This window comes from Selaginella moellendorffii, unplaced genomic scaffold, assembly GCF_000143415.4.
Source record: "Selaginella moellendorffii unplaced genomic scaffold, v1.0 SELMOscaffold_60, whole genome shotgun sequence".
In the NCBI taxonomy this organism is placed as follows: Eukaryota; Viridiplantae; Streptophyta; class Lycopodiopsida; order Selaginellales; family Selaginellaceae; genus Selaginella; species Selaginella moellendorffii.
This window is the reverse complement of record NW_003314321.1, coordinates 763,008-776,077: the sequence shown is the minus strand read 5'-3', so window position 1 is coordinate 776,077 and position 13,070 is coordinate 763,008. Positions and strand designations below refer to the sequence as shown.

Sequence of the window (13,070 nt, the reverse complement as noted above, 5' to 3'; positions counted from 1 at the left end):
AGATCTCCATCGCTCGCGAGTTCTATGAGACGGCACAGTCGAGTTTCTATATGGACAGAAGCGCTCTGGTCAGACAGATCGAGTCCTCCAAGACGCTCCGAGCAGCCACCGAGGTCCACTCGCGAATCCGAGCCAAGATCAATCCATCCGACGTCTTCGTGCTCAACAAGCTCATCGAGATGTATGGGAAGTGTGGCAGCCCGAGGCACGCACAGCAGGTTTTCGATGGGATCCGGGCGAAAGATAGCTACACTTGGGTGATGATCATCTCGGCCTACGCGCAGAACCGGCAGCTCCTCGAGGCCAAGCGTCTCTTCGACGAGCTCCCGGAGGAGTGTCCAGTGGCTTCCAACGTCATGCTATCGACCTATGCCCGGGCCGGGTATCTGGAAGCCGCGAAGCTCCTTTTCGATCAAATGCCCGACAGGACACCGGTCTCGTGGAGCGCGATGCTATCGGCCTATGCCCAAAATGGGCATCTCAAAGATGCCGAGGAGATATTTTCTTCTATGCCAGAGAGAACGATCGCGTGTTATAATGCGATGCTAGCAGCGTATGCCCAAAGTGGGCTCTTGGAAGACGCAAAACTTACCTTCGATGCCACTCCAGAGAAAAATCTCGTGTCGTGGAATGCTATCCTAACCGCATATGCCCAAAGTGGGCATTTGCAAATTGCCGAGTTTCTCTTTGAGCAAATGCCGGCGAGAGATCTTGTGACGTGGACGACGCTGCTAACGGGGCACACACACAGATCCCACTTGGATTCCGCCATGGCGCTGTACGGCGACATGCCCGAATGGGATCCGTACTGCTCGACCGCAATGCTAACTGCATATGCCCAGAATGGGCATCTGGATGGGGCAAAGCGGATTTACGTCCAAATTCCGGAGCAGGACCTAGTGCTCTCTACCGCAATGCTCACTGCGTACGCAAGCAACGGAAAATTGGCATTGGCAAGGCAAACCTTCGATCAAATGGACCAGCGCAACGTAGTCACCTGGAACGCCCTGTTATCAGCATATGCCCAGCTTGGGCATCTGGATGAGGCATCAAGGCTCTACGAGAATATGCCCGAGCATAATCTCATATCGACAACGGCTGTGCTTGTGGCTCACGCGGAGGCCGGCCACGTGGAAGAAGCGAAGCGAATCTTCGACGAGATGCCCCAGCAAAACGTTGTGTGCTGGAACGCGATGCTCGTGGCATATGCCCAGAATGGGCATCTGGAGGAGGCCAAGCACACGTTTGACGCGATGCCCAATCAGAATTTGGTGACGTGGACGGCCATGGTTGGCGCCTACGTTGGCGGAGGGGCCCTAGACGAGGCCAAGGCGCTCTTCGACGCGATGCCCGAGAGGAATCTCGTGTCGTGCACGACAATGCTGGCGGCGATGGCGCAGCGCGGCGATGTGCGCGCCGCGAGGGCGCTACTGGATGGGATGTGGAGCCCCGACGTGGTGTGCTGGAGCGCGATGCTGGCCGGCTACGCGCAGAGCGGCCACTCGATTGAGGCGCTGGATCTATTCCATGCGCTTGCGCCGATCGATGCGCCGGACGAAGCGTGCTTCGTGTCCGTGCTCCTGGCGTGTAGCATCCAGGGCAAGGTCTATGGCTCGCGATCCTACTTCGTGTCCATGGGCATGGACTATGGATTGCGAGCGAGCAAGCAGCACTACTGCTGCGTGCTGGATCTCTTGGGCAGGGCCGGGCATCTCCGCGACGCGCAGGATCTGATTGCGAGCATGCCGTTCTTGCCGGATGCGCTGGAGTGGCGATGCTTTCTGGGAGCTTGCCGGAGCTACAAGGACATGGAGAGTGGCGCTAGCGCTGCGCGGCGGGTGTTTAGCTTGGAGCCCGAGGACTCGGCCTCGTATGTGCTCCTGGCAAACATCTACCGGGGTGATCGCAGTGATCTCTGTGGCGCCATCGCGAGGCCGAGTGATGGAGAAGGCGGTGGCAGCAAGCTCAACGAGAGTTTGATCGTCACGTAGCTCGCAAGCTCTTTCTCTTTGCAAAAATGCCCGTCACCTTGGGAAAACTTTCTAGTCTAGCTCTTCGAGGTCCTCAAGTTCTTGGCACTTGGCTTTGAGTTTTTCCAGTTCCTTGCGCTTAGCTCCAGCATCTGCGAGCTGGAAGAAGTCGCGGGAATCTTGTAAATCTTGCACACAGCCTGGAGTCGTCTCTGGTTATGCTGGATATCTTCGAGCTCTTCTAACACGTCGAGGAAATCTCCCTCGTAGACCAGCTTGCGCTCACACATCCCGATCTTCTCTTCTGTGAGTAGCATCTCCAGACCATTGTCGTGATCCTGCGCGAGCTCGGCACAACCCAAGACATCCTCCCAAGTTTCCGGCCGATCCAAATCCACAGCAGCAACACCCTCCAAGTTCCTGGGCTCGAGCAGCGAGAGATAAGCACTGCCTTGCACTGGAACAGCCATCTTACACTGCACAACTCCTAAGAAGAAAAGACTAAGATCTTCTCACAAACTCTAGCAAAGCTCACCTTTCATGGCTTTGTGAGAAACCTTTCCAGATACTTGGTATGGCTGAAACTGGAAGCTCGAGAAAGCGTCCGGAGACACGAGAAACAAGAGTACTATGTTGTCCTCCTCAGTGTAGCTGCGATCGTACTCGTGCCTCCAACTTCGCAAGGCCTGCATTGCCTTTGCCAGATGCTCCACTGCCGGTTTGCGATCGCGACAAACTGTGGCAACGCCCAGCGTTCGTGGCAACCACACGAAGCCAAGTCCTGCGCTGTTCTTTCTCAGTGGTCTCCACAGGAACTTTGCTGCATCCCTGCCTTGAAGAACGCAAAAAGCTTTCTAGAATCATAGCGAGAAGAAACAAAGAGCGTTATACCAGCTGCGAGCAATGCATCCTCGAGATCTCCTTCGTAGTAACGCAGCAAGAGAGGCTCCACCACCTCGGGAGCACCATCGCAGCGTTCACAGCGAAACCTCGTGGAGGTAACTTTCGCTTGTACACACTTGGTATGGTACCAGCCGAGACAACCCCCGCATTGAATCCTCGCAGTGTTCTTCCGGTGGCACGCTCCACAGCAAGCTGAATCGCTCTGCAAGCACGACTAAGTGAGAAGAAGTTCAGCCAAGATCACAAGAACTTTACCGCCGGCAAGGCCATGATGTTGCGCTGGAGAGCCTGGCGGAGCACATACTGCTCGAAGAGGAAGCCCCGCAAGCTCGCGTACTCCTTGAACATCCGAGTAGCCTCAAGAAACCTTCCGAGCTTCTCCACGTTCGTAGCGCTACACAGGTACTGCGCAAACATGCTCGCCACCTTGTCCGAGCAAAACGTATACTGGAACCGGCTGAAAGATCCGGGCCTCAACACGAAATGGAATAATGGTTTTCCAAGATGGCTGCCACATTCTTGAGCTTCGTGCTCGAAAGGCACTTGGTAACATCCGAAGCAAAGTCCTCCTCGGTGAGAGTTTCAAGCTCGCGATCCCAGAGAAGCCGAGGAACGCCGCCAAACCACTCGAACGCTAAGTTGGCGGCGGCCACTCTTTGGTACGCGTGAGCTGCTCTCGCGGACGGGCTTCCATCCGGTAGCCGGGGCATCGAATCGGCCCTCCTCTTCCAGCTTTCCACGAGAGCATCAAACTCTCTCTTGTTCCAAACCGGGAGACGCGATCTTTGTGTTGCTCTCGTCTGGAGAGCCCGCAAGGAGTGCTTGAGCGCCGAGCGTCCTGCCGGACGAAATCTTCTGATCGATCAGATGGTAGTCGACACTGGGCGATGCGATGAGGTGGAGAGGATAGTCGTGCTTGGCGATGAGCTTGAGAGAGCGGCCTCGAAACTCCCAGATGAAAGTCTCGGACTCGTACAGGATGAGCGAGCCCGGCTTGTCGATGCCCGTCCTGATGATGAAGTACCACAGGAAGGCCGATTTGCCCACGCCGGAGTTGCCATTCAAGAGGCACAGAGAGCAGTCCTCGATCGCCAGCGTTTCTACGATATCCTGGTAGAGCGCATCGAAAACCTCCCGAACATAGAGCACATCCATCCTCTTGTGCAAAGAAACCACGTACGGAAGCACCAGAAATCTCCCAGCCGCGTAGGAATCGCGGCCTCCAAAGCACGCGCGCGCCCACCATCACGTTCAATGATCTTAGCCTTGTTTAAGAAGTTTGTGATCAATCTTGGAATACAAAACTTTTCCCCTCAATTTAAAGAAAATGAAGAAGATTTTGTTTTTGAAGCTGGAGATGCTTTCACATTTTGTAAAGAGAATTGAGTTGCTTTGTGAAAATCTTTCAAGGTTCTGCTCACACTGCAAAGACTCCAAAAACTTCAGGGATCCATTCTGTGCAAAAACTTCAATAACCTCCTAGACATAGAGTTTATCCATCCTCTTGGGCAAGGAAACCACCTCTAGCACCCTGATCACATCCTTTACCCTTATATATTTAAAAGGCAGGGTTTTATATTCCAATCAAGAATGTGAATGTGAATGGTTAGGATGTGTGAGAACTGAAAAAGCAATTGAGTCAGTTCTTATGAGGTTAGAGTTTTAGCTTTTGTTTAGCAATAATGTCATTGCTTTTCTCAAGAGATGGGAAAACTATGGTCTTATTTCTTTTTTCTACTGATATCAGATTTGTATGGCAAAGTACCTCTATTATTGATATTCTTTTATAAAATTTAGCAATTATTCTTTGCATACTTCTTCTGTTGAAACAGTTTTATTTTAATTTTAAAACATATAAAAAAGCTTTTTAGTTTTTATTTTCATTTCTAAGTTGAAATTTGGCAGCATCTGACAATTCACTACCTCTTTCCTAAAGAGTAATTTATTTAATTTTTTAATTTAAATTGTTAAACTCAAGAGAAAAAAAGGACAATTTCTCAATGCTTTCAAGATTAGAAGCTAATGGTGAGAATGCTAGAAGGGCAAAAGTTTAATTCAAGGAAATAAAAATTATATTATTTTCAATGGTAGTCTTTCAAATCTTTCTACACTAAGAATATAGAATAAGAAAAGTTGAGTTTTGCAAAACATACATTAAATAGATATCTGTCCCTCTCACATCCCCTCCAAGTGAATCAAATTATTATTAATGAAATTAGCAATATCACAAAAAACCTTATTCATCATTTATTGGAAAGTCTTTGAAACATTTTTTAAACCAAATGACATCACCAAGAATTTGTATAAATTAAATGGTGTACAAAAAACAATCTTAGGAATATTTTTTTCAGCCATTGGCATTTGCCAGTATCTAGAAGCAATATCTAATTTGGTGAACTAATGATTCTCTCTAAATAATTTTAAAAATTAGTAGGGTGAGGAAAAAGATATATATTTTGAATCATCACTTTCTTTAACAAATGATAATCGATGCAAAAATGAATACTCCCATCAGGCTTTATCATAATATAAGGTTTATATACTCAAGGATTCCTCAACTTTCAGATAACACTCTTTTTTAACATCTTTTTAACATTTATATATAAAATCTTGATCTTTTTTAATGACCAATAATGAATAAAAACCTTGATTAGATGAATATCCCTAGTTGAAATAAGATGATATGTTGAAATTTTAACACCAAATGACATATCAAATTCAGAGAAATTAACATACTCCTTTATGAACCGATCAACCACTACAACACAAAAATCATTGGAAGAATCTGAAAAGGGAATAAAGGAACAAGACAAAAATATAAAAAAAAATAATAGAAAGATAAAAATGATGGAAGTAGAGATAGAAGCAAAAGACAAAAAGAAACATAAGTGAGAGAAATAAAAGAAATATAAGAAAGTATAAAACAAAGAGGAAAAACATTAAAATCACATTTAACATATTTACACCATAACTAATCTATACAAAATGAGGTTAAAAGCTTGACTCAGCACCAGTTGCAATGATTGTAACTCAAGTTTAAAATCATCTATATACACAACTAAATCTATCTTAGTCCATGCATAAAAGTGTGTATAATCATTACTATAAAGAATGAAAACTCGCTCTGCCGCATGACACAAATGTAAATGGTAATGTATAGCAACAGGATGAGCAATAAAAAATAAACTCGAGCCTATAACCACAAATATAAAAAGAATAACAAAAGATCTTTTAGTATAAAAACAAGTTTGGAAAGTAAATAATGGTGTTGAGTGAACCCCTTGATGATACTCCTAAAAAAAATATAGAAAAATTACTGACTTATTCACACAAAAACTATCTGCTATTCGTGTGACTTCTTGTTTCTTAAAAGCATCTTAGTGTTTAAACTTTCCACTATAGTAGCACCAATAAAACATTGTTAACACTAAAGTCTCCACCCAAAAAATTAAAATTGCTAACCCGAAAAACACTAATAATGCCAATAAGTATGACCAACTTCATCACACACTTAACAATGGACATCACCTCCACGATCACATCCTCACCCTTGTTCTTAAACTCGGGCAATAGTAGCATCAACCTCCATTAAAACAGGACTATCCCTCACAAAAAGTGAAGCTAAAAGATGTGCAACAAGAAGTGGAAGAGGTATTGTCTCATAATATTGTATCAAACAAAGAGTATCGTCAAGGGCAGTTAAAGCAAATGCATGTATAAGTCCTATAAAATCTTGACAAAGTACTCGTTACAACATTCTCAATTTAATCCACTCCGACATATTTGGCTCCACACTAAATAAAAGGCTCTAAAAACAAATGCCAAATTGTATCACTAATTTAGATAGCTCTTAACAGAAATGATGTAATTGTTGAAAAGTATTATCATAAATCATTGGCAAAATGCATGTTTGAGGACGCCCAGAAGAATGTTTTAATTCACATCAATGGCTGCACTCAAACCATTATATTATTGCAACATTGTCCTTTGGAAACACGTGGGAAATTCACGCAAACACTAAATATCATCCCAAGAATGATATGTGGCAATCACTATAGAATGATCGAACCAATAGTACACATCATCCCCAGGATTCCCATAGAAGAACTCCAACCAAACACGAAGATTGGCAACTAAGAGCAAGAGGAATTGTATTATATATCATGAATATCACTATCAATTAAGTTTGATTATTCAATTGCAACTATATATCATTGAGCAACTACACCAATTGCTACTCTAGAGTCAAAATTGGAGGAGGCTATTACTTTATTATTAAGATGAATGAAAAAGAAAATGCAAAAGAGCAAAACTTGAAAAAGTTATAAGGAAAATGAAATCTAAATTATACAAAAGTTATCTCACATCCACCAATGTGGGTGTATGAAATATTTGCCCACAGTCTTGCTGTGTTATGTGAATATAGAAACGTCTTATTACCCCAACAAGAGCAAATGGTCTAGATTGAAATCAATTCGATGGCTATTAAAATCTATCTATACTAATATAGTATACAGCAATATTCTCTTTTGACATTAGTATCAGAAAACCAAAAAGATGTTCTTCACTTTATTTTCCCAAGCTCTACACTACTGCACTGCTGGTATGTGGTGTGGTTTTGACAGCTCTCTACCAAAGACGTCCAAAACCCCTACTAGCCCTAAAGGTGATGAATTCGCAGATGTTGCGGAATTGAGAGGTGCTGACCTCCAATGCTCGGCTTCTCACACAAACGAAAACCATAGAATATGTGAATAGAAAACAAAGTAAAACACTTTTTAGGTACTCAGATTCTCCTCTCTATAAATTGGTCTCATCCAAATGCTGCCCACTAATAGTTTTGCTGCAACAAAAAGATATGATCGACTAAGTTGAAACCTGCACCCCATCCAGTTGTATGTTGCAATGGCATGGAGAGCTTGTTGGACGTCCGGACGGTCTGTTGAAGTAGACCTCAACGTAGTTATGATCATACCCCCTGGTTAATTCTTGACACCTGCTATGGGGATCACTGAAGAACCAAGTGAACATTTTCTAAGAAGAACTGGTGCAGAGACACACTGGAGCATAGATGTTGTAGCGATTGACACCAAACTCGTGCTGCAAGGCATGCCTTGCAGCACGATCTTGTTGCATTGGTCTTGAGCCCCGTTTTTCTGGCCTTTGAGATTATAGTAGCGGACAATGGAACGTGTGGGAAATGAGAGCGTGCGACCACGATCTGCCGATTCTGTCTTTTCATGATCCTTCCAACCTGGATAATTTATCAATACAAAGAAAGTAAATTCTTTGACAAAAAATGAGATTCATATTTAAAACCCTCAAGCTTACTTGCATAACCTCCACTAGTAATGTAGAAATCTCTGCTTGGGAAACCCCAACCATCTCTCAAGAAAGATATAAGTAAGACAGAGGAGTGAGCAATCAATGCCTATTACTGAAAAACAGGACAACAATACCTGTGTTCTTATCTCCTGGAAACTTCAAATCGCTGCTCATATTGGAGTAAGAGAAGCCAACTCCTGCGAGAGACTCCAATGAACAAGACATTTGCGACTGTATGCAAAGCAAAAACACGAGAAAAGAGAAAATTTGAAGCTCAAGGAAACTCACCTATCCTTCCAGGAAACTTTGTTAGGGGAGAGTCCCCATTTGGTGGCCCAAGCTCTTGAATGATCAAGGAGCAACTAGGACCTGCGAGGAAAAAATACTGTAAATAAAAACATAAAAGACTTAGAACTCCATTAAGCCATAGAAGATGAAGGATCGTGCATGGGGGTGAGCCAGCGAAGAGAGCTCTCCCAGCGCTTTGATTCACGGTCATATAAATTTGCCAAGAACACGATGGCAGCGGCATTGCTCCACCCGATAATCCACTGTATAGCAGCCAATCAATCAATCCTTCTGCCCCATTTGATAGTGCGATCGACAAGATAACGCCAACACTGGCAAAGCTGCATATCATCACCTTATTCTCTCGGTTCTATAAAGCTTAATGACACCTAGCAGAGAAAAGTTGGTCAATGAAGAGCAGAGCTAGGGGGCAAGGAGGGAGAGGGAGGCGAGGAGCACCAAGACGAAGATGAGGGTGGCCAAGGTCCATTGTTTGCACAAGGAGTGCATGCTCTTCCTCACAAGCCCAACCTGAACAGCCTCAGGAAACCTGCACAAGTGGCCCCTGCTGGCCTAGTACCCAGACAAGGAGCTGGTCGCCGTGGTGTCCAACGTGCTCCTCCAAGAAAAATCTGAGCAGTACTGGTCATACCGACATGGCCAGACGAGGTTGCAAGTGCGAGGCGGTGATAGCTGGTTCTGGGTCCACATCCTCCACACAAACATTGGTGAGTGTGGAGACAAGTGATGACAAGTCTCCACGTCAACAAAGAAGACAAGTCATTTGTCCAAGACACAACCCGCCAAGCGTCACACCCATACCGTTATGTACATAACCATACCAAAGCAATGAAGTTGACAGAGCATTCTACACACAAAACCACATCTATATGGTATTGGGTTTGTTTCAATCCTGGCAAACATAGCAACGCGATAAGCAGAACCGCGCTAGGGCTCTCACAGTCCTTGCTAAGGTGGAGTGACGGATTCAAGAACGCAAGCGAGCACAGTGTGATGTCCATCCATGCCTCTGCCCTAATTGTCACTTTGTGTGCACAGCGTGTGGGCGTCCCTTCCAGCAATTCCCATCGCGTCCTCCCCCTCCTCACTTCTAGCTTACTCCACTGTTTTGTCCTTTTTTCTAGAAATTAATGGCTACCAGTACTCCACCTTGCACTACATCTAAAACCACCTTATAAGCTCCTGAATTGACTTCCCGGGAAGTCACTGTGAGACACAAAATCCCTAGGCCCCAAAGTGGAGCTGGAAGGGCGCCACATGGTAGTGGCCGAAGCGAGAGCCAAACGAGCGTAACACGTTTGGACCAAAAGCTCCGACTTGAGAAGTCAAGAGCGGGAGTGGAACTCCCAACGAAGTGCTCGAGGAACGAGCACGAAGCGAGCAAAAGGCGAGGCTCCAAAAAGGGACCCAAAAGGGCCAACACATGACACGTGGGAGTCCGAGATGGACCCGAGTTGGAGTCTGAAGTGGAGTCCGAGATGGACCTGAGTTGGAGTCCGAAGTGGAGTCCGAGATGGACCCGAGTTGGAGTCCGAAGTGGAGTCCGAGATGGACCCGAGATGGAGTCCGAGAAGGAGTCCGAAGTGGAGTCCGAGGTGGACCCGAGATCGACCCGAGTTGGAGTCCGAGAAGGAGTCCGAAGTGGAGTCCGAGGTGGACCCGAGATCGACCCGAGTTGGAGTCCGAGATGGAGTCCGAGATGGAGTCCGAGATGGACCCGAGATGGAGTCCGAGATGGACCTGAGATGGACCCGAGATGGAGTCCGAGATGGAGTCCGAGATGGAGTCCGAGATGGAGTCCGAAGTCGAGACCGAGACCGGGACCGAGACCGAGACCGAGACCGAGATCGGGACCGAGACCGAGACCGAGGCCGAGGCCGAGACCGAGCCCGAGCCCGAGCCCGAGTCCGAGTCCGAGTCCGAGTCCGAGTCCGAGTCCGAGTCCGAGTCCGAGTCCGAGTCCGAGTCCGGAGCCTGAGAGGGTGAAAGCCCAAAGCGTTCGTCTCCCAGACCCTGGGGGGTTTGGTGAGCTCCAAAAGTATAGTAGGGGGAGGACCGTAGTGGAGCCAGTTTGGCCAGGAAAGGCCAGTTTGGCGCAGGAAGGCCGGACCCAGTGTTGGGTGATGAGCTGCCCACTGGGAAGTCCAAGACTAGAGTGAACACAGACCGACAAGCGGGGTAGCTTGGTGAAGTGTTCAAGAGCCGGCTCTAGTTCCCCCGGGAGATCGACTGGCCGATGCTCCCAGTCCAAGTGTGGGTGGCACTACCTACTTGGATACCTGGTGTGGCTCAACGGAACCCGCTCTAAGCCCATGGCTAGAGCACCTAAAGGCGAAAGGCGAGGAGAGTACCCAGGTGGCTTGCGTAAGGCCACGGTGTTCCGAAATGTTGTCCCGAAGGCCCAGACTGTGGAAAGGAAGAGGAACAGTCCTCTGGGGCAGTGACCAAGGACACAGTCGTGTGGTGAGGAAGTCCCAGAGGACCGTGGGACTTAGTGGTCGGGCCTGTGGGTCTCGATCCAGTGGCAGTGTTGGCAAACACGGCCAGGGGCAGAAAGGGACTTAGTGGGAACTGACAGAGGGATATTGGGGAAGGTTATTCCCCTTGTCGGTGGGCATCCTAAGGATGCTAAGGAGTGGATCTGAGATGACCACTCACGGATGGTTTGCCTAGTCTTGGAGAGCCAAGACGGTGATGCAAGTGGTATTGGACTACCAGTGTGGCAAAGGTGATTGGGCATGGCCTTAGCGTGACGGGCTGCTATGTCGGTGGTACCTTTGAGTGTTGGTCATGGGATCGGACACGTGGAGCACTTGGACCAAGTGCAAATGTTAAGTGGCATGGATGCCATTCTCGGGGCTAGCAAGTCCCAAGTCCTGGATTGGACTTATGGAGGTGGTGAATGAGACTCCTCCAAGTGGTCAGAGGTGTGGTTAAGTGACTAAAGTAGAATGGAAAATTTAGTCGCTTACAATTTGGTATCGGAGCTGTTCCTTAGTCCGACTTTTATTGGTGCTCAAGTATATCACCACTAGTGTTGGCATCGGAAGGTCCGAGGAGTGGGCCTATCCTTGAGGAGTAGCAAGTCGGGAAGACATGGCTCCCCATTACAGTTCATGTGTGAACTTGTAGACGAGGTGGTGGATAGAAAAGGGCCAATAATGGAACGACTTTGGGATCTTGGGAACAATGCAAGGTTTTCCTCATTGAGTTGAGGATGTGATCCAGATGAGCATTTGTCTCAGCAAATTGGCTAAGGTTGTTGTGGTAAACAACTAAAGTTGGGATCACGGGAAAGATAGAGACTCCAAAACAATAAAGGAGTCACAAGTTTATCCTCACATGGTTGAGGCTGGTGCTCATGAAGGTGAGACCGGAATGGATGACCGTGAGAGGTCAAGTATGGATGAGGACACGAGTCCTCGAAATGGTAGCCGGGGCTACCTCTAATAAATGCTGGAACAACCCAAGGAGTTGGGGGTGTATTAAGTGGATGAGTTGGTATTCTCATCACATGGACAAGTAGTCCTAAGGGGCAAAAGTTGCCTCCAGAGAACAAAATCAAGTGTCGGAGTAACACTTGTGAAAATAGTCCTTTTGAGTAGGACAGGAATGCAAAAAGTGTATTCCAGTGGGCTAGTGCCTCACAAGTAGGACCTTACGGGTCTGTGGATTAACCAAGTCCAAAACTGCTGGATGACTCAAGTAGAGTCAACGGATGGTCCTAAAAGGACTGATGGAAGCATTTGGACTATGGTGTGTTGTACCCCACAAAGGATGGGGGGGGGATCATAGGATCCAAGGATGAGAACAGAGGGTATCTCATCAATGGCAAAATGTGCCATGCTAAAGTTATGGGAAAGGTGTTCCCAGAAGAAAACAACTTTGACACAAAGTTGTGTGTGACCTCTATGGTGCAGTGCTAATGGATGGTTGGCATGAGAAAGAGCGGTGTTGGTCTTGGCAAAGACTTAGACACAAAGGGGAAGTGTCATAGAGGTAGGCTTGAGGAGCCGATGGTGTGGAGACACCAAATGTGCCAAGGTGTGATACCTTGAGGCTATGTTCGTGGGTTCATGAGAACCCCTTGCCAAAGGAATCCCAATGGAAATGGGAATGGCATAGCCTAAGCTGCAGAGCATGCAGTTGGAGTGTGGTGACCCAGATAATGATGGAGGTGTGGAAGCACCAAACAATGAGTTGTAGGACTTGACAACTATGAGGCAACTAAGCAAGAGGTGCAGAATAACTGGTTAAACGGGTAGAAGGTAGCTACCCAAGACTTCTTAATAACATAGGGAAGTTGGATATACCCTTATGGGGGATAAGTTGCTTGTGTTGCGATATAGTAAGTCAATGTCATAAAAGGAAATACTCATTGTCAAGAAAGCCATCATTGGGACACCCGAACACTCTAGAACACCAGAAGGTGGTGTTTGATGTCGCGAGGGCAATGGATAAAGCCCAAGGGACTAAGTCCCTAGCGAATGATGGATAGAAGGTGCTATCCAAATGTCCAAGGTTGCGGAGACAGGAGAGGACTGTCTACCCGAGTTGGACAAA

The 13,070-nt window shown here is 46.9% G+C and overlaps 1 protein-coding gene across 1 annotated transcript; it reads left to right on the top strand.

The window, feature by feature from the left end:
* The first annotated feature begins 50 nt into the window (after positions 1 to 50).
* On the top strand, positions 51 to 1,991 carry LOC112351333 (pentatricopeptide repeat-containing protein At4g02750-like). The gene is made up of 2 exons (XM_024689003.1): positions 51 to 1,178; positions 1,266 to 1,991. Exons 1-2 carry the CDS (start codon positions 51 to 53, stop codon positions 1,989 to 1,991), a joined length of 1,854 nt encoding a protein of 617 aa, XP_024544771.1.
* Positions 1,992 to 13,070: the final 11,079 nt, after the last annotated feature.